General features: G+C 33.7%; 1 protein-coding gene across 1 annotated transcript; it reads left to right on the top strand.

The window, feature by feature from the left end:
* The first annotated feature begins 245 nt into the window (after positions 1-245).
* LOC132751664 (all-trans-retinol 13,14-reductase-like) lies at positions 246-26139 on the top strand. Its single transcript, XM_060741880.1, has 12 exons — positions 246-522; positions 2454-2636; positions 15761-15870; positions 16085-16225; positions 18279-18483; positions 19040-19237; positions 19680-19799; positions 22479-22599; positions 23200-23330; positions 23557-23723; positions 24144-24303; positions 25918-26139. Exons 1-12 carry the CDS (start codon positions 303-305, stop codon positions 26079-26081), a joined length of 1920 nt encoding a protein of 639 aa, XP_060597863.1. The 5' UTR covers positions 246-302; the 3' UTR covers positions 26082-26139.
* The last annotated feature ends 1087 nt before the right edge of the window (positions 26140-27226 follow it).

Raw genomic sequence — 27226 nt, 5'->3', positions numbered from 1 at the left:
ACCCATGCAGATAGGAATAATTAAGATGCAATACGAATGTGAGGCCCACATGAGATCCGTATAATATAGGTATCCATTTAGGACCCATTCGTATTCCATATTACACAAGTATATTGATGATTTCGTTTATCCCTCTGTACGTGATACCGGTCTTGTTCAGTTTAGTTGAATTCATCATTATAAAGCCTTAGGAAAACATTTAGTGGTTTTCATAATTTAGTGGTGTTAAGCCCTTAGTCACGATGAACAGGCGCTTTTATTTAAAGCGTCTAGTAACTTAGAGCAACAAAATATTTGCAGAAATGGCAGTGGGATTTTCTGGCGTAGTCAGCTTTTTCAACTACCTTATATATAACCCATGGGTTTTGTTTCTTCTATTCCTACTGTACTGTTTCATTTATGCATTGTCAATTTTTATTTCGGGACCTAAACCTGGAAGAAATCCATTTTCGGTCGGCCATGTTCGCCCACCCAAACCATTGGTAACAGATCATAACCTGAGAAATAAAGTTTTAAAACAAAGTAAGTATTTACAACAATTTATTTATGTACAGTATCCACACATCTTTACATTTCCTAAAGCTATTTAATGCACAAGTCCATTGTAAAGATGTTACCAAGGGGATCTACCTCCTGCATTGTTCAGGGAATATGACTGTTTTAACATCATATATATCCATTACTTGATTTTGTCTATACAGTCAAACGAGTATTAAGCGACCGCGCAAGGGAAACACCCAAAACGGTCGCTTAATGAAACGGTCTGTTTTGACAGTCAGCATGATATAAAAGTCAAAATTTATAAATGACATCTTTCTTATGAAGTGGGAATGTTTTTCAACTTCATTTTTATATAAATGTTGAATAATTAGTAAGCTACGATAATCTAAATGGATGCAAATGTAAAAAAAATAACTTTCTGATATTTATTGACAAATTACGTACATGTTTGACATTTTTTCCAGAGTTTTTAACTTCTCCGGCTCCAACACGAAAACCCTATTAGTGAAGATGTTTTCTGTTGTGCTTTTTTTTCATTTGAAATAAACAAACTACATCTAATTGTTACGATTAATTTAATTGCCAATCAAGTTCAAGGTCAAGTCAATGCAGTCTAAATGTCAACAAGCGAAGCGTATACACCATCTCAGTAGGGGCGCAGCGTTGCATTGTTTATCCGATATTATTGGATAATACACGTCACGGGTATACTTAACTTCATTTGCATACACTACAACGGTTTGGGAAATAGAGTTTTTTACACGTTTATTTGTTGTGTTTTGATTGTTGACACTTGTGACATCACGAGGTGGCGTTCTCTAAAAACACAATTACAGTCTAACTTGCCCATGCGACCACGTGTATTAAGCGACTTTTGTCTTAAACGACCACTTTAAATTCCCCCCGATCATTTTCTCTCTATGTCTTTAATGTATTAAGCGACTTTTGCTCAACGCGACCAGCGACCGCTAATTAGTCACCTAATTGGCATCAATCTTTTCATTAAACGACCACTTTTACCTGTCAAGTAATTGAGTTTTTAGAGAACGCTACCTCGTTATGTCACAAGTGTCAGCAATCAAAACACAACAATAAACGTGTGAAAAACTCCATTTCCCATACCGTTTTAGTGTATGCAAATGAAGCTAAGTATACGCGTGACGTGTATTATCAAATAATATCGGATAAACAACGCAACGCTCCGCCCATACTGAGATGGTGTATACGCTTCGCTTGTTGACATTTAGACTGCATTGAATTGACCTTGAACTTGATCAGCCATTAAATTAATCGTAACAAATAGATGTAGTTTGTTTATTTCAAATGAAAAAATGCACAACAGAAAACATCTTCACTAATAGGGTTTTCGTGTTGGAGACAAGGGAAAACAACGGAGAAGTTAAAAAATTCTGGAAAAAATGTCAAACATGTACATAATGGATCAAAACTGTTTTGTCAATAAATATCAGAACGTTATTTTTACATTTGCATCCGTTTAGATTATCGGAGCGTACTTATTATTCAACATTTATATAAAAATGAAGTTGAAAAACAATCCCATCGAATAAAAAAGATGTCATTTATAAATTTTGACTTTTATATCATGATGACTGTCTTAAGAGACCGTTTCATTAAGCGACCGTTTTTGGTGTTTCCCTTGCCCGGTCGCTTAATACACGTTTGACTGTACTTGACAGGTAAAAGTGGTCGTTTAATGAAAAGATTGATCTCAATTAGGTGATTATTAGCGGTCGCTGGTCGCGTTGAGCAAAAGTCGCTTAATACATTAAAGATATAGAGAGAAAATGATCGGGGGGAATTTAAAGTGGTTGTTTAAGACAAAAGTCGCTTAATACACGTGGTAGCATGGGCAAGTTAGACTGTATTATATATATTTCATTCTTTAAACAAACCCCTACTGTTTTGTTGATATGTTTTGTTGAAATCTGCAGGATTTAAAGTCCAGAGAGTTCCAGAAAATATAGACACAATCATCATTGGTAGTGGTATAGGAGGTCTATCTACAGCAGTGCTACTAGGAAGGGCAGGATATAAAGTGTTAGTTTTAGAACAACATGACCAGGCTGGGGGCTGCTGCCATACCTTTGTGGATAAAGGTTATGAGTTTGATACAGGTAAAGAAATGTAGGATTACTTTAAGTTGATTGATAGATTGATTGATTGATTGATTGAATAAATGGTTGAACAGGGCTCAAGCTAGGTTCAAAATTTAGGGAGAAGTCACTTCTCCCTCCAGCTGATTTAGGGAGAAGTGGGGAGACTTTAGGGAGAAGTGAGGAGATTCATTTATCGATGTTTGTTGTATGTTATCGCAATTATGTTGACTCACTGTACATATCTTATCAAATGAATTGGATTTGTGTTACAACTGAATATTCAATTTTAATTTAAAACAGAGACATAGATAGCTATTATTATTACTATTGTTATCTATGTCTCTGTTTAAAAGTAGTTTGAAACAAGTAATAAGAATGAGTATCTTGTAATGCAACCATTGCATTAAATGAAGATAAAAAAGCCATAGTTGATTCCTATCATGGATCATATTATGGGTGCATTAACAGTTATTCCCTTCTGATTTACTATTAAAAAGCTTGCGCCGGACATTATATTCATATTCACTTATGTTGTAAAGAAAATGAAAGTAGATAACATTGAAAAGAAACGATCTTTAATTTAACTTCATTTGTAATAAATACAGTGTAAATGCCGTTAATTTTATCAAATTTAACAAAAAAGGTTATCATAACTTTCATTTAAAATTACCGTTACAGTTATATGTCGAGCGGTCCTTTAATTCTGACAATCATTCGATAGTGAAAATTTAATTGACGTTTGATCCGTCCATCATAAATAATTGTTACGGGTAGTTGTATGTTAGCGATTTAATGATTGGTTAAATAATGTCGCCTCGATTAAAACGTGAATTACGATTGGTTTCTCGCACGTATCGGTAATCTCGCCGTGGGCGGAGTCTAATTGTTCCTCGAGCGTCTGTTAATTAGACTTTTATGACATGTTGGTAAACAAACGGATTAATGACATTTCGCGTTGATTGAGATGCATGGCAGTCCCTTTTTCCGGCGGGGAGGGTAAACAAAGCAAACACACACAACATGTTATTCACAGTTATTGTTATTGTTGGTAATTATCAATAATGGATCAATAAAATCGGGCGACTTCATCTTCGCTTTCATGTAGGATGTTTGCGAAGTCAGACGGAATTCGGCGACTATTTCGCCCGAATGGCCCACTAGCTCGAGCCCTGATTGAATTGTCAGAAAACTGTTGTAAAGAAATGTTGGATAACTATGTAGGATTACTTACTTTAAGTTGATTGATTGATTGATTGATTGATTGATGATGGATTGTTACCAGATTTTGGCAAAACTTTATAAAAACTGCTCATAGATTCATTTTATTTCAATGTATAGTTTGGTGAACAATGCATGGCCTCATGGCCCTCCTTTTTGTCTGTGTGCGTATTTAATTTTGTTTTTAATAAGAAGACTGTTTTTAGTGGAAGTTACCTTAATGTCTTATCTTAATTTCAAGATTAACGGGTAAGGTTATTCTTATTCAAAATAAACAGAAGTGACTCATTGCAGAGGTGCATGTTATTGCAAGAGGCTACACATAAATGTACATTTATATTGATGTCATTTTTTATGTCTTCATAAAATTGAAAAGGTTGGAAAGTATTAAGTGTTATTCCTGTCCATGTGTGCATGCATGTGTATATATATATAAAGTGATTACAGGACCAACATAAGTACAGTACTGGACACGCGAAACCCGCACAATTCGCGGCAAACTCTCATGCTTTAAAACGCGAGCGAATTCGCGGCAACTTGAGACAATAGCCGCGAATTCAACTCGCGGCGATTTTGCCGTGAACATTTGCCGTGATTCGCAGGGAATAATACATGTTCATTTGTATAATAAATGTAGATCTATTTATAATTGTACTCTGTGAACTTGAAACCAGATATACATGTACAAGTACGAAAATTAATTAGTAGATCTACATGAAGTTGTATCAAGAAAATCTTGTAATTTGCTAAATTGCCCTTTCTCTATTTATCTTTGATGCCAACAGCAAATATAAATAACCACGGCGAAATCAAATAACACCGTTAAAAACTTTCCGTGAATGGCGGAATCATGACCTCAAATTCAATGTATAAATGCGACGCACTACAAGTATGCAGCTCCATCGGCAGGTAAATAGTGTACATGTACACGTGTAAAAATATTTTTTAGGGGGGGATACATATTGAGTTTAAAGTAGAGATATAAATATAATATATGTGTAAAAAGATATTTAGTTACATAAAAAGATACATAATTGATACGACATTAACTTGTTCATTTCTAAATGTATCCCCATGTTGAAAACGTTACATAAGACATAAATTCAAGCATGGTCAAATTACCGATGTGATAAAATAATCCTGCGTAAATATTCCCGTACGACCTGGAAGAGTTATAGTGGATCACCGGGACATTTCGTTCTCTCGGGTGATCATTACTCAATTTATTACACGTCTGTAAAAAATAACACACGCAAGATTTGTCTCCTATAATTTCTGAATGGCGGATATTTGCACCCCTGTTTTAAAAATGTTAAAATATTTAATTGTTAGTTACCGAAAATTATCGCCAATTGTTGAAATTCCATAGCGCTAAAAGACACAAAACACTCGCGCAAAAAGAAGCATCCATAAATAAAAGGAATATAATGTTTCCATTGTTAAATAATAAATACAAAATTTACACACGAAATGACCTCTGACAAATGACTGGTCGGCTCTTCTGAAGAATCTGTGAATCTTTGATGTTTACACACCTGTAGTTGTTGCCGAATCATCAAAGAAATGCCGACACTCGATTGACTTCTACCTCTTTTTGATATATCAGAAAAAAACTGTCATTTCTTTTTGTCAAGGAATGATTACACATGTTTAATTATTGCTCAAGTAAAAAAAAATGTTGGATATTGATTGTGTCAATTATTGACATATTATTAATGGTAAGTGCATTTTGATTGTGATATTTTATTTACATTTTTATGATCTTGAAGTATAAGAATCTTACACCGGCTGCAGGTACAGACCGGAATATCTAGCTTGAGGGTAACTGTTTATGGCGGTAACGAGGCTCTGCCGAGTTTCCGCTAAACAGTTACCCGAGAGCTAGATATTCCCGTCTGTACCAACAGCCGGTGTTTGAATCTTTTTCTTGCATATTACGTGTCAATTATTTTCGGAACAGAAATTATGAAAACTGATATTCTCATTACGCACTTATTTCTTATAGTAGCGTATGAACTTACAACTTCATTCATAACGGAAAAGTGACGTCATCCTAAGAACGCGATTCATCGATAAAAGGTGGGCGTCAATGACGTCATTTAAAGCACGCGACTTGTCTTACATGGGGGGTGTAAGACAGAATTTTCTAGCACCGGTGTAAACGGTAGATAATCCTGTCTGAGATGCAAGAAATATTGTGCAATACTTGTGTCTGCTATCAAAACAATAATGCATATGAAAGGACCACAGCTTCCCAAAATTTATTTTTTCGGTCAATTTTATGACAGAATCCCCGCTGCTACAATTTACAATTTTCAACAATCATAATTAGCATATTAGACGTAATAATTAGTTACACCTGTGAATCGGTGCTAAATGTCGCTTTGCATTGTTCTAAAAATAGAATATGTGCGAAAGTAAACAATGGATTTTAATTACATTTGTATCATTTTCAAAATAACAATTGGACAATTTGTTATCGTGCGTTCCAATTACCTTTTGTAATTTCAATCTCGTTTTATTGTTAACTAATTTTCACCAGCACCTGATTGCTTTGTTTTAGTATACAAAATGTATACGCTGTACATGTTCAAATGCTAAATATTTATAAATATACATGACATTTACAAGATTTTTTTTAAAGTTTTCAAAATTAAAGACCACGGGAATGACCAAGAAGTACTTTCTAATACAATTATTGCTGAAGATTCGCCGAAAATTACGGCGATACATCCCGGCGATTTTTCGTGAACCGCCATGAAATTCGGCGAACTTGCACACGGTGATGTTTTACCGCGTAGTGTCCCGTCGCGTCATAGACTACACTCGCGGCATAACGCGACTTTTGCGGGTTTCGCGTGTCCAGTATCCTAGATGATATGTTTTACGCAAGACCCAAGCCGCTAGGTCAAGGTCAGGAGATTGAACTTCTGTGTATTTCTCATATAGACTTTGATACAGTTGAAGTTTGTTTCTATAGTCTGTCCCATTAAAAATGGAAATGAACTTTTGCCTGGTGTGAATTAACAAAACGAGATTGAATAAAAATTTAACTGTTTTTGTAAACTAAAAAAAAGTCACCCTCGAGATTTTTCAGGATTTTACGCTTAAGTGTCTACTTTTCTCGTGAAAGCAAATTTTGATTTCTCTATGGAAAATCCATGTTGTTCATTTTCCGTAGCCATTGCCGAAGTACTCTTCATTTGAAGATGAACAGGAGAAAGCACGTGTCATTTTTCTAAAATATACATGAGGTTCTCGGGGTCGTTTCATGATTATTTTACAAAGACGGATCTATAAGATGTAACAGTTTAGTTGCAATGCATGATAGAAAACTTAAAATAAAAAAGAAAAAAATGCAACAAGAACACCGTGTCACATGGATAAAAGATCTAGAAATTACACTTACCTTTAAGCTGAATATAATTCCTATGATCGGAATAGATCTTTATAAACATCACTTCTGAAGATTCCTTCATTGCCAGTTTCTATACAGTTCCGTAGATCCGATTTTTTCTACTTTGAAACTCCTAAATGACATTACTCCTACACTTATGATGATCCAGATTTTTAGACTGTTAATCCGTCTCATTATTAAAACATTGTTCAATTTGTGGAGTTATCTGGGTTAGCAAATGAAATATGTAAATGAAACACATCATAATTCAGCATGTTCCAAATCCATAATTCAAGAACGGCCCATCAATTTTAGTTGTCAATATCACAATGTTTATAACTCTTGAAAATGGATTCCTGACGAAAACAATCTTTATTACGTCAACAACAATATACGAAATATATGACATAACAAATATGTCTCGCGATTCCAGTTGCGGCATTGACAGAGAGCGGTAAGGCATATGTAACCTCAAACAAATAATTTTAAGCGTTGAGATGAATTTGTCTTGTTGGCATTTAAAATAATTTTTGTTTACCCAGATTTTGCAACTTAACTTTACAAAATACACCTTCAATTCATATATTAATAATAAAGCTTTTGATAACATTTAAATAATGTTAAACACAAAATGACATGAATCTACAACAGTACAATACTTCTTCCATTAATTACATATAACATTTGTTTTGATTTTATGTTTAAAAACCATTTTACATAATTCTCAGAAATAATTTCCCTACATAATAAAATTATTAACTCGTTTTTCATGACTTCTGTAAATCTTACTCTTTTAACTACAAAATATACAATACGCCGTATTTTTCTCCCGCGAAAAATATGCTAGATCAATTGTTTTTTCACTGAATATTTTTAAACTTTAGGAAGGCTAAAATCATTGAGAAAGTCACTCGGTGTTTCCCTTTGACTAGATCTCCCCTTCATTTTAACATGATAATTATATGTTAAACGTTGAGTCTAAAAAACACGCTTATTGTCGCTTATTGAACACTCCAATCCAAACTTATTCTTTATAATATCAAATCACTGACATTTGTTGAATTGTGAGATGGGAAGTTAAATTTGTATTTACGAACTTAAAGTGTATAGGCCTACGTTTGATTGCTCAAACTAGAAATTATAGATATTATATATTCTTAAAATTTACATTTTCCGCCAACACGGGTCTGTGTTCTCTCGTTAGCGAGGGAGTTAGTTAAAGTAGTCACTGTGGTAACAAGCAAACCAATTCTGAACGTATAGTGAATCAGTTTTCCTTTCTATATATTTCTTGTCAGATTTGCATGATAAAGTAGTATCTGTTGGCGATTTCTTGTGAAAGTTGAAACCTACGGAAAGTTTTAGCGAAGAACCATTTTTTATAGTCTTCTTGCTGATCGAGTCATGTGGGGGCCGCGTTCATTGAACGCCGCCTTTCCTTGTTGATCTTGTTTATCATATTCTAGTTGTGTTTCCGATCCCCTACGACATGTTGCGGTAAGATACGCACTTTATTGGAAAGCTATCTAATCAAATCAATTCATTGTTCATTTTATCTTTAAAAAAAATACGACAGTGTATCATGGTAATTAATTTAATATTTGTGAGTTAGAATTTATAAAGCGGTTAGCGATATTTTAGCTTTAAATGATTTTGTTTATTTTAAATAATAGTTTGCTAGTAAAAGTGCCTTTTTGAAACCAACTTTGTTCTCATTTTTCATTTTAATGATAACATTTAGCTTTTGATCATTAAGTAAATAAGAATAATCAAATTTTTATAATTACCTAGTACATTTCACCGTAATTGTGAGACGAACCCTAAATGACGTCTATATGGGCGCCGCCATTTTGAAATGGACGTCACGTCAGGTTACAATGTAAGTCAACGGGAAAAAATATAATTTTAACATTTTGACCATATAACTGACTTTATGAAAAAAATGAAAAACATGCCTAGAGATATTGACGTCAGGGTTAAGATGACATTAATTTAAATGATTTTACTATTATATTAAATCAATGCAATATGTCAGACCAAGTCCTAAAGTCAAAGGTCAAGGTCGCAGGAAGGAATTAAACTGTTATTTTAGCTCACCTGAGCATATGCTCAGGGTGAGCTATTAGGATCACTCTTCGTCCGTCGTCTGTCGTCCGTCGTATGTTGTCTGCACACTTTTAAAATGACATCTCCTCTGAAACCATAAGGCAGATCATAATGAAACTTCACAGGGATGTTCCTTGTGTGAAGCCTTAACAAAGTTGTTCAAAGAATTCCATTCCATGCAGAACTCTGGTTGCCATGGCAACCAAAAGAAAAAACTTTAAATATCTTCTTTTAAAAATCCAAAGAGCTAGAGCTTAGATATTTGGCATGAAACATCTTCTAGTGAGTGTCTACCAAGTTTGTTCAAATAAAAGCCCTGGGGTCAAAATTGGCCCCGCTCCAGGGGGTCATTGATTTTCCCTATATGCATATAGTAAAAACTTAAAAAATCTTCTTTCAAAGAACCCAAAGAGCTAGAGCTTAGATATTTGGCATGAAACATCTTCTAGTGAGTGTCTACCAAGTTTGTTCAAATAAAAGCCCTGGGGTCAAAATTGGCCCCGCCCCAGGGGGTCATTGATTTTCCCTATATGCATATAGTAAAAACATAAAAAAATTTCTTTTAAACTTAAAGGATGCAAAGAGATAGAGCTAAGATATTTAGCATGAAACATGTTCTAATGGATGTCTACCATGTTTGTTTAAATAAGAGCCCTGGGGTCAAAATTGGCCCCGCCCTGGGGGTCATTCATTTTCCTTATATGTTTATAACAAAAACTTAAAAGATCTTTTTTGAAAGAAAAACAAATAGCTAGAGTTTAGATACTAAGCATGAAACATTTTCTAGTGAGTGTCTACCAAGTTTGTTCAAATAAAAGCCCTGGGGTCAAAATTGGCCCGGCCCCGGGGGTCATTCATTTTCCTTATATGTGTATGACAAAAACTTACAAAATCTTCTTTGAAAAAACTCAAATAGCTAGAGTTTAGATATTAAGCAAGAAGCATCTTCTAGTGAATGTCTACAAGTTTTTTCAAATAAAAGCCCTGGGGTCAAAATTGGCCCTGTCCCAGGGGACATTGATTTTCCTTATATGTGTATAGCAAAAACTTAAAAATCTTTTTTGAAAAAACCTGAATAGCTAGAGTTCAGATATTAAATATGAAACATTGCCTAGTAAGTGTCTACAAAGATTGTTCAAATAAAAGCCCTGGGGTCAAAACTGGCCCTGCCCCAGGTGTGTCATTGTTTTTAACTATATGTGTAAAGAAAAAAACTTGAAAAAATCTTCTTAGACCTTAGATGTTTAGCTTGAAACGTCTTCTAATGGGTGTCTACCAAGTTTGTTCAAATAAAAGCCCGGGAGTTTAAACTGGCCCCGCTCCGGGGGCCTATATACAGGTGAGCGACTTTAGGGCCATCATGGCCCTCATGTTTTCTCATATTGTCATATCAGTTTAGTTTTGGTTCTTGTCTTGTTCATAAATGATGCATGCATGATGGAATTTCAAAATAAGTTGGTTTATACAATCATCATATGCTAACTATGTGTATGTGTTGTATGCAAGACTTATGTCCCTAGGTCAAAGGTCATTGTCACAGCAGGGGATTGAACTAAAGTGTATTCATAATATACCATGAAGTTGTACATGTAAGTGAAGTATGAGATTTTTCAGGTCTGCTGCAGGATTGAATTTCATCATAAATTGGTGGATATGATCAGACAGTATATTACATGCAAGACCTAACCCATTATGTCAAAGCATTGGACTGAACCTAGTTACTCATTCTAGATTATCCTATACTTCAGTTTTCTGGTTCTTTGTTTCTGAAAGTATGATTTGATTTTACCATTTATTTGTACACATCATAAGTAGATAGTGGGTCAGTTTATTATCATTATTATTATCATCATCATCATCAACAGTTTTATTGTCCCCCGCCTTTTCGAAGAAAAAAGGGGGATATAGAAAAAGGCTCCGTCCGTCTGTCCGTCCGTCTGTCCGTCCGTCTGTCCGTCCGTCCGTCCGTCCGTCACACTTTCGTGTCCGGTCCATAACTTTGTCATTTATGAAAGGAATTTGAAATAACTTGGCACAAATGTTTATTATAATAAGACGATGTGTCATGTGCAACAACCAGACCCCTACCTCCAGGGTCAAGGTCGCACTTGCTCATTCAAGGTCAACATTGCCTATTTGAGGGTATATGTCGTGTCCGGTCCATAACTTTCTTATCTATGAAGGGATTTTGTAAATACTTGCCATAATTGTTCACAATAATCAGACGATATGTCATGCGCAAAAACCAGTCACCTACTTTCAAGGTCAAGGTCACACTTGGAGGTCAAATATTAACATAGTCTGTTACAGGATATATTTCGTGTCCGGTCCATAACTTTGTCATTTATCAAAGGAATTTGAAATAACTTGGCACAATTGTTTGTTATAATAAGAGGATGTGTCATGCGCAACAACCAGATCCGTACCTTCAGGGTCAAGGTCGTACTTGCTCATTCAAGGTTAACATTGTCTATTTGAGGGTATATGCCGTGTCCGGTCCATAACTTTCTTATCTATGAAGGGATTTTGTAAATACTTGCCATAATTGTTCACAATAATCAGACGATGTGTCATGCGCAAAAAACGGTCACCTACCTCCAAGGTCAAGGTCACACTTGGAGGTCAAATACTTACATAGTCTGTTACAGGGTATATTTTGTGTCCGGTCCATAACTTTTTCATAGATCCAAGGATTTTGAAAATACTATGCACAAAAAGTCACTATAATAAGAGGATGTGTCATGCGCAACACCTGCATCCCTACCTCCAAGGTCAAGGTCACACTTAGAGGTCAAAAATTAACATAGTCTGTTATAGGGTATATTTTGTGTCAAATCTAGAACTTCTTCATAGTTCAAGGGATTTTAAAATAACTTGGCACAAATAGTCACCATAATAAGACAATATGTAAGGTACAACACCTGCACCCCTACATCCAAGGTCAAGGTCACACTTAGAGGTCAAAGGTTAACAGAGTCTGTTATTTGGTATATTTTTTGTCCCGTCCATTACTTCTTCATAGATTAAGGGATTTTGAAAATACTTGGGACAAATAGTCACAATGATTAGACGATATGTCATGCGTAACATCTGTGTCCCTACCTCCAAGGTCAAGGTCACACTTAGAGATCAAAGATTTACATAGTCTGTTATTATAAGGGTATATTTTGTGTCCAATCTATAACTTCTTCATAGTTCAAGGGATTTTGAAAATACTTGGCACAAATAGTCTCAATAATAAGACGTTATGTCATGCACAACACCTGCTTCCCTACCTCCAAGGTCAAGGTCACACTAAGAGGTCAAATCTTAACATGATAGATTTTTAAATTCCGTGTTTCATTTTATTTTTTTAACAAATTTATTGGTACATTTGCAGATCTAGCATTGATCATAATTTTGGAGTAAATGTCCTGAGATCCATTATAACCTCAATCTTTTGAAATAGCACAATTTTATGCTTCATATAAAATTTCCCGAGGCGGGGGACGTTGGTAACTCTGTTACAAATTCTTGTTATTATTATTATTATTATAATTATACCCCCAAAAACGAAGTTTGGTGGGGGGGGTATATAGGAGTCACCCGTTGGTCGGTCGGTTGGTCGGTCCAGACGTCTGTTGCATTTTCTTTGTCCGGAGCATAACTTGAAGACTAATGGTTGGAATTCAATATAACTACATACAATGGTCAAGCACATTGAGAAGAAGTGCAGTGCACAAGAACCATAACTCTGTCTAAAGTAATTACAGAGTTATTGCCCTTTGTTACTTTTCCATTGCTTTCTTTTGTCCGGACCATAACTTGAAGACTAATTGTTGGAATTTATTATCACTTTATACAATGGTCAAGCACATTTAGAGGAAGTGCAGTGCACAAGAACCATAACTCTATCGTGACTAATTACAGAGTTATTGCTCTTTGTTACTTTTCCTTGTCCGGGGCATAACTTGAAAACTACTGGTTGGAATTAAAAACAACTTCATACAATTGTCAAACACAATAAGGGGAAGTGCAGTGCACAAGAACCATAATTCTATCTAAAGTAATTACAGAGTTATTGCCCTTTGTTACTTTTCCATTTGCTTTTTTTTCCGGAGCTTAACTTGAAAACTAATGGTTGGAATTCAATATAACTTCATACAATGGTCAAGCACATTTAGAAGAAGTGCAGTGCACAAGAACCATAAATCCATCTTGACTAATTACAGAGTTATTGCCCTTTGTTACTTTTCCTTGTCCAGAGCATAACTTGAAAACTACTGTTTGGAATTCAATACAACTTCATACAGTTGTCAAGGACATTAAAAGGAAGTGCAGTGCACAAGAGCCATAACTCCATTTTGACAAAATACAGAGTTACTGCCCTTTGATACTTTTCCTTGTCCGGAGCATAACTTAAAACGTACTGGTTGGAATTCAAAACAACTTCATACAATGGTCAAGCACAATAAGAGGAAGTGCAGTGCACAAGAACTATAACTCCATCTTCAGTATTTATAGAGTTATTGCCATTTGTTCCTTTTCCTTGTCTTTCTGGACTTATTACAGAGTAATTCAATAAAACTTCATCAATGGCCAACCACATTGAAAGGAAATGCAACATACAAGAACCACAACTATCTTTAATTGCCCACAACCATAACTCTATATTTCAATTCTTTTACAAGGTATTCTGTTACTAGTAACATCCTCATTTCCGAAGCAGTCTTGTGGGGGTATTAATCACATTTAGTGATAGTTCTAGTTATTATTATTATTATTATTATTATTATTATTATTATTATTATTATTATTATTATTATTATTATTATTATTATTATTATGCCCCCATTTCGAAGAAAAGGGGGTATATTGCTTTGCACTTGTCGGTCCGTCGGTCTGTCGGTCCGTCGGTCCGTAGACCAAATGGTTTCCGAGTGATAACTAAAGAAACCTTAGGCCTAGGAACTTCAAACTTGGTATGGTGATTGGTCATGACAAGTAGATGACCCCTATTGATTTTGGGGTCAAGGGGTCAAAGGTCAAGGTCACATTGACCTTGTAAGCAAAAACGGTTTCCGATCAATAACTAAAGTACCTAAAGGCCTAGGAATTTCAAACTTGGTATGGTGATTTGTCATGATCAGTAGATGACCCCTATTGATTTTGGGGTCAAGGGATCAAAGGTCAAGGTCACATTGTCCTTGTAAGCAAAAATGGTTTCCGATCAATAAGTAAAGAACCTTAAGGCCTAGGAACTTCAAACTTGGTATGGTGATTGGTCATGATCAGTAGATGACCCCTATTGATTTTGAGGTCAAGGGGTCAAAGGGTCACATTGACCTCTTGGGTAAAAACGGTTTCCCATCAATAACAAAAGAACCCTTAGGCTTAGGAACTTCAAACTTGGTATGGTGATTGGTTATGACCAGCAGATGACCCTATTGATTTTGGGGTTAAGTGGTCAAAGGTCAAGGTCACATTGACCTTGTAGGTAAAAACGGTTTCCGATCAATAACAAAAGAACCCTTAGGCCTAGGGACTTCAAACTTGATATGGTGATTGGTCATGATCAGTAGATGACCCTATTGATTTTGGGGTTAAGGGGTTCAAAGGTCAAGGTCACATTGACCTTGTAGGTAAAAACGGTTTCCGATCAATACGAAAAAAAACCCTAGGCCTAGGGACTTCAAACTGGTATGGTGATTGGTCATGATCAGTAAGATGACCCTATTGATTTTGGGGGTCAAAGGGGTCAAAAGTAAAGGTTTTCACAATTGAGACCCCTCTTAGGAAATAAAAAAGTTTTCCGATCAATAAATAAGAACCCTTCAGGCCTAGGAACTTCAAGCTTGGTATGGTGATTGGTCATGATCAGTAGATGACCCCTATTAGTTTTTTGGGGTCAAAGGGCAAGGTCACATTGACCTTGTAGGTAAAAATGCTTTCCGATCAATAACTTAAGAACCCCTTAGCCCTAGGAACTTCAAAACTTGGTATGGGTGATTGGTCATGACCAGCAGATAACCCTATTGTTTTTAGGTCCAAGGGTCAAAGGTCATTAACATTGACCTTGTAGGAAAAAACGGTTTCCGATCAATTTACTAAAAACGCTTAGGCCTAGGAACTTCAAAAACTTTGTATGATGATTGGTTTTATGGACCAACAGAACCCCCTATTGAGTTTGGGGGTCAAGGGGTCAAAGTCAAGGGTCACATTGACCTTGTAAGTAAAAATGGTTTCTGATTAATAACTAAAGAACGCTTAGGCCTAGAAGTCATGCATAATTACCTTATCACATGAATAATTGGCTGCTGATAGGGGGCATACATGTTTTACAAACATATCTTGTTATTATAGTGTTTGAGTTGTTAAAGTTGTTGACTTCATTAACTTTTCTGAGAAGATATTTTTTATCATATTTGTTATGTTATTTAAGGTATACATTATGTTGGTAAAATGATGGATGGAGACATGACTAGAGTACTCACTGACCAGATTACTGAGGGACAGGTTGTCTGGGAACCAATGGATAAAGAGTTTGACTCCGTATGTAAAGCTTCAAACATCAGAAATAAATGCTAATTTTTTTTATTAATTATATTAAAATGTTATGCATATGGTGCTTTTTTAAATATTATTGATTTATCATTGAAGATAACTTAAGTTGTAGTTAAGATCCGTCTCAAAGTAAGTTGATAACTCATTTTTATCTTTGCACATGTACATGTATATACAGGGGTCTGAATTTTCTTATTTTCAGGTTGCCCTTGGAGACCCAAGTAAATCTACACTGAAATGGTTCACACTGACATCTGGCTCTAGGCAAGAGTTTGCCAACCATCTTAAAAAACAGTTTCCTGATGAAGAGGCGGCAATAGAGAAATTCATGACACTGTTGAATGTGAGTTAATTGTTATATATTGAAATATTAATAAGGAGTAATAAACTGAATCTAATTAAATGTCAGTGTAAAATTATTAGTGATTTTAATAGTATTACATAAAATAGGGAAAATATATTTGAATATTCATAGTATATTGTGTAAATAAGAGAAATACAAGCCAAACTGAGATCTTACGAGGGCTGTTCAAAAAGTTCGTGGACTGCGGTTCTACTGTTCACATCTTTTAATTTGCGTATATGATTTTACAAGAGATATATATGAAAATATGTCCTGAATAAACAGTGAAAATTCAATAAATATGTTTAAGATAACAATTCTGTGACAGTAACGAATCACAAGGGGTGCACAAACCGGCGCACGCTGATGATTGAAACAAAATGACGTTTTGTGACGTCGCAATAATAAATGAAACATTTTACCAGCGCATTGTTTCTGAAAGTACACTTTTTATTGTTCAATATCTGCGGATCATATACCAAAACCATGTTTCTGTTTGTATTGATGACCCGAGATATTAAAGTGGTAATCTTTTTGCTATTCTCCGTATAAAGGTCCGAGTGCCGCATACTTTCACCGCTCTTTATCGGGAATTTTTTGAGTATTTTGGAACCTAAAGGACAGTGTTATTAAGTTAAATTAATTTGTTGATTTATATATCAACCTGAAACCGCCCATCGTCTGATCTTTGAAAAAAATGAATATTCAATGATAAAGAAAAAATATTTTACCAACTGACAATAATTCTATGCGGTAAATCTCTGAACACCGGCTAGCATTAAATTAAAAACAGACCGAGTAAACACACGTAATACAAATAAAAATTATTGGTTGTAGATACGCATATATCCTGATAAATGAAAAAAAAATTGTATTTAAAATTAAAAATTAAATTGTTTTGTCAGAATTGAATCCATAGACCCATGCAGAAATTAAAAAAATGTCGGACATTCGCAAATCTTTCATACTTTGGACTTCTGTAGAATTTTTTTGCAATTGACGTTACAAACGTCCCAAAAATTGCCCGCCTAAAAAAATTTCCCGTCGCCCTTTCTGTCTGTGAGGCATGTATTTGCCGTATTTGAATCGCTTGCGCAGACATGAAAACCAACCAAATTTGCTCGCCAAACTATTGTTCTTTGTTAATTTAATCACCTCATAAAAAATATGAACGGATTAGTCCCAAAATTTATTGGTAAAATTGAAAGAGCGAATTTCTAGTTTTTAAATGGGCTTTATCTCCCCAACTAACCCGTCTGTCTACTGCTACTCAAACCTGTTTGTTTAGCTATTCAACGTCCAAACGATGTCAAATTTCAGATTTATGTTATTTAAATATTAGTAGATGATTACTGGATTTTACTTCATAAAAAACAATCATTCAGTTTGTTTCACCCATTTGTTTTATATTTTAAACATTATACGAAAATTTTGGCGTGCCGCCGATGTTGCATTGCCATGGTTATTCAAAGTGCACATAACTCGTTTAAAGGAAATATAAGTTTTACAAATAAAAGTAAATCTTACTTGTAGAAATAAAAACACTCTTTCGATTCATATCCACTTAGGGTGTTTTTATGAATCAAGCAAAAAATGACAGCAAAAGTCCACGAACTTTTTGAACATACCTCGTATCAGTCATTTTGTACATAATGGTCTAAACATGATGTTATAAATAGTTATCAGCATATTTTTTATTGATAACTGATTGAATATATTATTTAAACTCTGCTCTTTTCAGTTGTTTGGATGTCGGGATGTAATGATCTCTGTAAAGTACTGCAAAATCATTATTTTTCATAAAAGAATCTTATTTTCGTGTTTTTGGTGGATAGGTCAATCCATGAATATAAGATCTTACAAAATTTCATAATGTCTGCTGTTAGATTATTTTACATTGCACTATTTGCATTTTACCTTTTGAGAAAAATGAACAGTCCACAAATTTAAGAACCCACGAAAATATTCATTAATATGAAGAAAAAAATTTCATGCCCACAAAATAAAGTAAATTTACAGTACATGCCGTCACTTGTTTATCTCATACTTGTAGGATTGTAGAGGGGCGTTTATGGGTATAATGATTCCCAAGATGATGCCGTTGTGGTTAGCCAAGTTTGTGATACAGACAGGGATATATCAGCTTTTTATGCGCAAGTTTATGAAACTCTCTAAACTAACGTTGAAGGACGCTCTGGATGGCATGACTGATGATGCAGACTTTAAAGCGGTTGTGTCATATATATTTGGTGATATAGGTAAGAATAATAACAATATAATAACGCTCGGCTGTTTTCATTATTTTTCTAATTGAAAAAAATGGGGGTATTAGTATGACTTTCTTGTTGGTGCCACCATTTGTTTATCATTTCCTTATGCCCATTTCTCAGAAACATGCAAAACATGCACTTCAAACAATTTCAAAATTGTCAATGTTTTACCTTTTAAAAAATATACATAAATCTTAAGGCATCCTGCTTTGAAATGTTAACTTCAGTATTGTTTAACTTTTTAAACATTTTATTTCAATCCAATACTGAAACTATTGAATCCGATATTGAAAATATTGATTTAAAAGTTGTTCACTGCAAGTAGTTAATGAGTATGTGAGGTATTAAAATGTCAATGGTCAAAATATCTGTCTCTGAAACCAATGTCATGTCTAACATCATCATGAACTTTGCTCAAATGATACCAATATAAGAAAGGGAAGTCCAAAATAAAGATTCAAAGTGGTTAAGAACTTAGTTTCACAAATAACCTAATAATAGATACAATTCAGCTATGTTTTATAAAGTTATGATTACCTTGAAGGTGTGTTGCCTAGTGAGTTAAGTGTTGTGAACTACGCAGCTTTGATCAACCATTACCTGCCAGGTGCCTTCTATCCATTAGGTGGTACTAGTGAGATCGCATTCCAGATTGTTCCAATCATAGAGAAGTATGGGGGACGTGTTTTTGTTGATGCACCTGTCACCCAGATATTGTTAAATGATAAAGGAAAAGCACATGGTATGTTTGTATTGAATTTTACTGATATTTGTATGTAAGATTTTTTTTATTTGTGTATGACAGATAGATACTGTTATTTTGGTTCAATATTCGTATCTGTAATTTAAGTTGAATAAGATGTTTGACAATGGCTAGGAGATTACCTCATTCTATAAGTATTCATAAAGGTGAGGGATGAAGATCATTATAATTCTGGATACAAAGAACTGGAGAATGCACGAATTTTCAAAATTTCATTGGATCAACAATAACCTGCTTAATTCTTGTAATATAAAAGTATGTTAAAGGTTAATGTCACAGTGAGTGAGTGACCATGACCTTCACAAATTAACAATTACTGTGCCTAGGACGAGATAACAGACAATAAATTATTTGTAGACTTATATAAAACAATAGTGTGAGTATTGTAAGGTCTTATTTTCTGTTTGTATTTCTACTGCAGGTGTACGTATAAGAAGAAATAACAATGACATAGATTTGTTTGCTAAGAGGATAATATCAGACGCAGGTGTAATCAATACATTCAAACATTTGCTACCTCAGGAAGTGGCCGTTAAAGCTCGTAAGTGAATTACACTTTATATATACAGACTGTAATTTAACTACAGGTTCAAGTTTAATAGAACGTTATACCTTTTGTTGTCTAAAAGATGGGTATACCATCAAGGTTCCGTATATTTATCAACAAGGCAGTTATTCCCACATTTGGAAATGAAATGATCCATTTATTTGATTTTTAGCCCTACTACTCTAAGAATAGGGAAAGCTATTGTAATCACCCAGGTGTTGGTGTCCGCGTCTGTGTCAAACCTTCTTTTTTTAAGCCTTTGCATGCAAGTTAGTATCTAAAAAATACTGATGTGAATAAGTTGAAACAGTAGTAGGTCACTGTCAGAGGCCCATAAGTCAGAATTATGGCCTTTTTATGCCCCCGCCATGTAATGGCCGGGGCATATAGTGTTACCCTGTTCCGTCCTTCCGTCCTTCCGTCATTCCGTCCTTCCGTCATTCCGTCATTCCGTCATTCTGTCATTCCGTCATCATCAGTTTCCGTTCATTATCTAAGTAACGGTTGCACACATTCAACTCAAATTTGACATATGGATATGTCATGAGAAAATACAGGTCAAGTTCGAATTTGGTCATGGGTTCGATGATTTTTGGCAGAGTTATGCCCCTTTTACTTTAAAAAATAATATGAAATTTTCAGTTTCCGTTCATTATCTCCCCAACGATACAACACATTCAACTCAAACTTGACATATGGATATGTCATGAGAAAATATAGGTCAAGTTCGAATTTGGTCATGGTTCGATGATTTTTGGCAGAGTTATGCCCCTTTTACTTTGAAAATTATATGAAATTTTCAGTTTCCGTTCATTATCTCCCCAAAGGTACAACACATTCAACTCAAATTTGATATATGGATATGTCTTGAGAAAATACAGGTCAAGTTCGAATGTGGTCATGGTTCGATGATTTTTGGCAGAGTTATGCCCCTTTCACTTTGAAAATAATATGAATTTTCAGTTTCCATTCATTATCTCCCCAACGGTACAACACACATTCAACTCAAACTTGACATATGGATACATCAAAGGAATGCGCAGGTCAAGTTCAAATTTGGTCGTGGTTCAATGATTTTTGGCAGAGTTATGCCCCTTTCACTTTGAAAATAATATGAAATTTTCAGTTTCTATTTATTATCTCCCCAACAGTACAACACATTCAACTCAAATTAAACATATGGATACGTTTTTGGAATGCCCAGGCCAAGTTCGAATATGGTCATGGTTCAATGATTTTTGGCAGAGTAATGCCCCCTTTACTTTGAAAATAATATGAAATTTACAGTTTCTGTTCATTATCTACCCAACAGTGTTACATATTCAACTCAAATTTGACATATGGATATGTCAAAGGAATGGGTAGGTCAAGTTGGAATTTGGTCATGGTTCGATGATTTTTTGGCAGAGTTATGTCCTTTCACTTTGAAAATAATATAGATACATCTTAGGAATAAGCAGTTTAAGTTTGAATTTGGTCGTGGTTCAATGATTTTGGACAAACTTATCTTTTTTGAATGTTGGAAAAATTTTGAACTTTCAGTTTCAGCACTCATACTTTTGTGGAAAGTTTGAATTTGGTCGTGGTTCAATGATTTTGGACTTATCTTTCTTGAATGTTGGAAAAAATTTTGAACTTTCAGTTTTCAGCACTCATACTTTTGTGTGAAATGTATGTAGCCATTATTTTGGCTACAAATATGAAATATGCTATTTTCAAAAGGTTAAGACTAAATAATTTCAGTGCTTTGAACATTGTATGAAAATGGTTTGTGTTAACATTGAAAAGTTTTAAGGGCTTTGAACTGCAAATGAAAAAAATAATTTGTGCAAACAAATTTGGAACTAAATATTATAACATCTGAAATTTTGGCTGCATGCGGGGGCATCCGTGGCATGATGACACATTTCTAGTTTGAACTTAGAAATTTCTGTATTATCCAGGTTCTTGTGGGTTTTTTTAAGAACTGACAATTGTCAAGTGTGTTGTCTTGTGATAGCTCTTGTTTATTGTAGTTTTGGCTTGAGGATAGCATATGTTTCTTAAATGTTTTCATTTAGTATTCTTCCATTAAAGTCGTCTATATGTTTTAAATATTTTACATATGAAAAATAAGCATCCATCTGTTAAAGTTAATTTCTGTAATTCATAAGAATGATCCGAGTCAAATACATAAAAATTGTGCAGTGTTTGCTCAGGATGGTGTAAAAATTAGTGAAAAGTACTAAACAGACTTTCAATAATTTGTAATTTTTTTTGATGATATGTTTTTAGCAAGTCTCAAAATCTGTACCATAAACTAGATTAATTATGTCCAGAGATTTCAGTTTGTGGAATTTGTCTGCAAATGAAATTGCTCTATTTCGTTTGAATTTTGCTGAAATATTTACCATACGGTGCTGTGCATTAAATTAAAAATTTATACATTAAATGAGCTGATTTAATGGACTCTGTCTATTTACATACTGCTTTGGACTTGAATTGGCAGGGCTAACTGTAAGTCTGTTATAGGTTATATAGAGTTTTAAGAAACTAATTTTCTCCCTTTACTTCGTTCAAAAATTTATTTCTTAAAACTGTAAATAACCTATAACCTATACTTACAGACACTATCATGAACTACATGTATCTCAAGTTTTATCAAAGTTGATATCAGATGTATCAATATTACAGCATTATACAAATACATCAATGGAATTGGTCCAAGTGTGTCATGCCTTACTGTGTTCGCTGGTTTCGAGGGTACAAGTTCAGAGCTAGGGCTTAATAAAGGGAATACCTGGGCATTTATGCAGTAAGTTTGAAATATTTTACAAATCTGATTTTGGGAAAAAATGAATGGCTTCACAATTAGTGGTATATTCATGCATTCTAATTAAGATAATTTATGTAGCGCATGTTATGCTTCATAAATTGTACAGTTTAGAACGAATGTTAGATTCTTATAGAAATTTTCTGAATAGAAGCAAAAATACATGATGTCATGTTATTCTTTGACCTTTAAGAGACTTGGTGTCCAACTTCAAAGCACTTTTCCTTCACCACTGTTTATATGAATGTTGAACTTCTCCATGTAATGGTATTCAATTAGCTTATGCAAAGTTGGTGGTTTTACTTTGATTCATCCTCATTGCATAATTATGATTATGTGTTTAATGTACTTCTGTATGGTTGGTATAAACCTATTATTATACCAGTATGCCCCCCCCCCATCCTCTTGTTTATGTAATTATATGTATGATGGCTTTTACCATTAAAAAGCTTGAATGTTCATATGATAAGCCCTGAAGTGGTGAAAGTGACTGAAAAAATAACAATCTCGCATACAAATTTAAACAAAAGAACAAAAAAAAAAACACAACAACAACAAAACATAACTTATATTTTATTGTAGGAATGATCTAGAACAGGAGTTAAAGACATATGTTTCAATGAGTGTAGAGGACGCAGCAGATAGTGACTGTCCCCTCATGTTTATATCATTCCCGTCTGCTAAAGATTCAGCCTGGGAGGACCGATTTCCAGGTATTTAAATCCGGTAGTTGTATCTGAAAATATAATTTCTCGACTAGTGATAAAAAGTTTTCTGACTTAATATCACTTTCTACTTTTACTTTGATTTTAAATCTGTCAGTTTATTGATTTGTTAATATAATCAGAGGCTTTGTTAATTACCTTGTTACCATGGCAATAGTTTTGTTGTCTGAGACTGCAAACAACTATTTGTATTTGTAAATATTTATCTTTGAAGGAAAATCAGTAGCTTTGTTGATAACCTTGTTACCATGGCAATGGTTCAACAAATGGGAAGGTGGGAGAGTAAAGCATCGTGGGGATGATTATAATGATCTCAAGGAGAGAATCGCCAAACAGATGTGGCGGCAGTGCGAGCAACTGTTCCCAAAACTAGAGGGAAAGGTAAATCATATGAGGGAGTCATACTGACTCACAGATGTTGGATTTACTTACTTTTCCGACAGCATTTTATATTTGAAAGGAAAAAATGAATTGGAGTATTGTAGTATTTGATTTAGAAATAAGGTCAATATTTTTTTCTTTTGGGGCCTTCTTTTGCTACAAATGAAATCTAAGGAAAATACAAGAGTTTCGTATTTTATTTTGCCAATGACAACTAGTCTGTTTGCTATAGCAACCTGTTATTATGTAATATAAATTTGATTTATTATTATAAATCTGTTTTAGAAGTTTAACAAGGTCCTAGGTTCTACAAAAGTGTCCACTGTACAAAGGTGAATCTTGATCAAGTTGCAATAATTATCTCAACAAACAAAAAAGTTGTTGATAGAAAATGTATTTTGAATTATTTGTTTTTTTCAGCTTGCATATCTTGATGTTGGTTCACCATTGTCCAACAAATATTATCTTGGACAGCCAGAAGGCGAAATGTATGGTCTTGGCCATGGATTACAAAGGTTTGATCCAGAAATGTCCATGCACCTGAGAGCTGAATCAGGGATCCCAGGACTTTGGCTTACCGGTATTGATTCATTTATCATCAAGATTTATGTTTTACTCCTACATTATCTACATTTTGTTACATCTATAACTATATTTAAAGAAAGTAGGCTCTATTCATTTGGTAAAAATGTAAATTTTATGGTAGACCACTTTGTTGTTGTAATACATTTAGCTGCAAATTGGTTTATCATGTTATCTTGTTCATAGTGTAAAGACGCGCTAAATGTTAGCATTATACTATATGCGCTTCAATGAAAAATTTCTCTTTTTTCACTATAAACAGTCTTTATTTTGGGTATATGATAAATAGAATATTAAATTTGTGTAAGTTCATTACTGGATTTATTGCACTTGTTGAATAAAATAATAGTATGCTCGCCAGAGGCTCGCATAATGTTCTTTTATTCAACTTGTGCAATAAATTCATTATTGAACTTACACTCATTCAATATCCTCTATTTATGTAGAGAGGCTGTCTAAAGAGTTTTTGTAAAGTTTGTATTTCTACCAAAGGGACCATTTACGACTATTGTAACTCATGGTATGAACTACCGTATAAGTACTTTTTTCTGCGGGAACTTTATTTCTGCTATTTCTGCGGTTTGAAACGACACCGCAGATTTAAAAACCACAGAAAATTTAGCCTTTCGCTTTGTCTACATGTATGTCGGAATATGTCAACTACCTGTATTGTATACTTACATTACCATGTACCGTTATCAGCTTTTGTAGATGGGAATAATTTTTCTTTATGTATCCGTCAGGAATAAAGTATTAGAAAAAAGTAACTTTACTTGTTCTTTTTGTTTAAAAAAATACCATGTTTGTATGATTTTCGCTCACCCTATGCTTGATTTATTTTGAAAATAAAACTATAATTATAGTTTGACAGGTGCAATAAACATACCCTTTTGTATTTGTACAATATATTGTGTCTGCGTGTGATATTACCATTATTTATTTTTCACACTTCATATTTATACACATGCAATATTGCAGTTAATTGTTGTCATTGAACGTTGTTGGTTTTTGTTTATTTACGTTTTGTTTATTGCGTTCATTGAACGCCGCCTTTCCTTTTTGATGTTGTTTATCATATTTATATACCGATACATGGTGATCACGATGAACACACATTATAAGTCGTCTGCATGTTTACCGGAAGTAATGTACATGTAACATCAACATATCTTGAAATGGTGTCTGTTTGTATCGGTTAATTTTGTAATAATAGCTAAATTAAAACGCAGAAATTAAAATCATCAATGCGAATATGATGCCACAGCAGAAATAAGAAACGCAGAAATTTAAAACCCCTTATTTTAACCAAAATCGCAGAATTTTAAGCCCGCAGAAATAAGTACTTATACGGTAATTTGAAAAAAAAAGATGACAATATTAGTAAGACAGAAATGATCCAAGAAGTAAAAAAAATGTTTGCATAATATGAGAGGACAAGACATTGGTACTGTCAAATCTCTTATATATTTCAGGACAGAAAAATGTTACATGTTAAATCAAAGTTCTTTCATATTTTAGGACAGGACTTTGTTACTTTTTTATTCAGGGGTCCTGTTATATTTTAGGACATAACATTTTTACATGTTTATTCAAAGATTTTTCAATATTTCAGGACAGGACATTGTCACATGTGGATTCAGTGGTGCTTTACATGCTGGTGTGATTACAGCATCTAGAATTCTACATAGAAATCTTGTCAATGACCTCACAGCTGTTACCAAGGAAACCAGAAAGTTGATGAAAATGACAAGTGCGAATGGGAAAAAAACAAATTGACATTGTTTTGTTTTATGTATCAATAATTTGTTCCATGGGTTGTGTTACGGTTATAAAAATACTAAATTTAAGAGTTTAAGATAAAAGAAATTTGCAATTTATATTCATTCAAAAATTCTGGAATGGAAAATGATTTTTTTCTATGAAAATGCAAAATAATCTTATCTATGCAAATGTACTATATTAAACCTATTACCTTAGAAATAGTATGCACCAAGTAGAAAACATAGGTATAAATTTAATCTGTGTTCATATATAGGAATTTTAATTCATATAAGTTGTTATATTTTTTATAATTTATGAAATGAGAAATTTGAAAGCATATAATTTAGTTTACTGCATATGTTTTAGCAGAAATTAGAAAACAGTTAAGACATATTTTTCAAATAAAAAAAAAGTATATAAAGAAAACTCAACACAAGACATCATCATTTGTATGTTGCTTCATTATGTTCATTGTGATAATTTCCATTATAGATTTGTGTTTAGATATTTAAATTCCTTACAATTCATATGGTCTCTTACAATGTCAAATCCTATCAAATTTAATAAAGAAATTGGGCAGATAATGATTTGATACAGAAATAAAAACATGCATGATCCATAAATTTAGAATGCCATTGTTAATCACATTCTTAAACTGTGTATTAGTAACATACAATGTATGTTGTTATTGCACCTGTATAGTCTACTTTTAGTTCATAATGATTTGTACTTACATATATTATTTCATAATTCTGTATCAGTGTACATGTAAATTAACTTTAAAGTGATAAAGTACTAGATTAAGTCTAGTCTAAATGCAAAGCTCTTAAATTCAATTATTTGGTATCTTTTAACATTGTAAGTAACAAATGAGGGAATTTTACAACTGATTTAATGAGTTATTACCCTTTGTGTAATTTCATAGATTTTTGTTCAAGGTTTAATCCAAAAAGCCATGCATGATATTGATGTTTATCTGATATTATTTGTTTTGTCATTGTCCTCCATTTATTTGTTATTTTTACAGAAAATCTTGTCATGTTAAGTTTTTTTAAATATCCTTCTAACAATTTTTATTTTTTGTAACATTTCTACATTTACATTTCAAGCGCTTTACCTCATTGCTTTATGCAACATGTATTCTTTATTCATTTAATATT

This window comes from Ruditapes philippinarum, unplaced genomic scaffold (assembly GCF_026571515.1).
Source record: "Ruditapes philippinarum isolate M1 unplaced genomic scaffold, ASM2657151v2 ctg904_1_1_1_1, whole genome shotgun sequence".
Classification (NCBI taxonomy): domain Eukaryota; kingdom Metazoa; phylum Mollusca; class Bivalvia; order Venerida; family Veneridae; genus Ruditapes; species Ruditapes philippinarum.
Note: the sequence above shows the minus strand (reverse complement) of the source record. Positions and strands in the feature narration are given on the sequence as shown.

What these genes read in the sequence shown, in the direction of transcription:
- LOC132751664 (XM_060741880.1), top strand. Translation starts at nt 303, where the DNA reads ATGGCAGTGGGATTTTCTGGCGTAGTCAGCTTTTTCAACTACCTTATA. An exon ending in AATTCATGACACTGTTGAAT is followed by an intron (nt 16,226 to 18,278) that starts GTGAGTTAATTG and finishes TCATACTTGTAG; the next exon opens with GATTGTAGAGGGGCGTTTAT. An exon ending in CCCAGGACTTTGGCTTACCG is followed by an intron (nt 24,304 to 25,917) that starts GTATTGATTCAT and finishes TCAATATTTCAG; the next exon opens with GACAGGACATTGTCACATGT.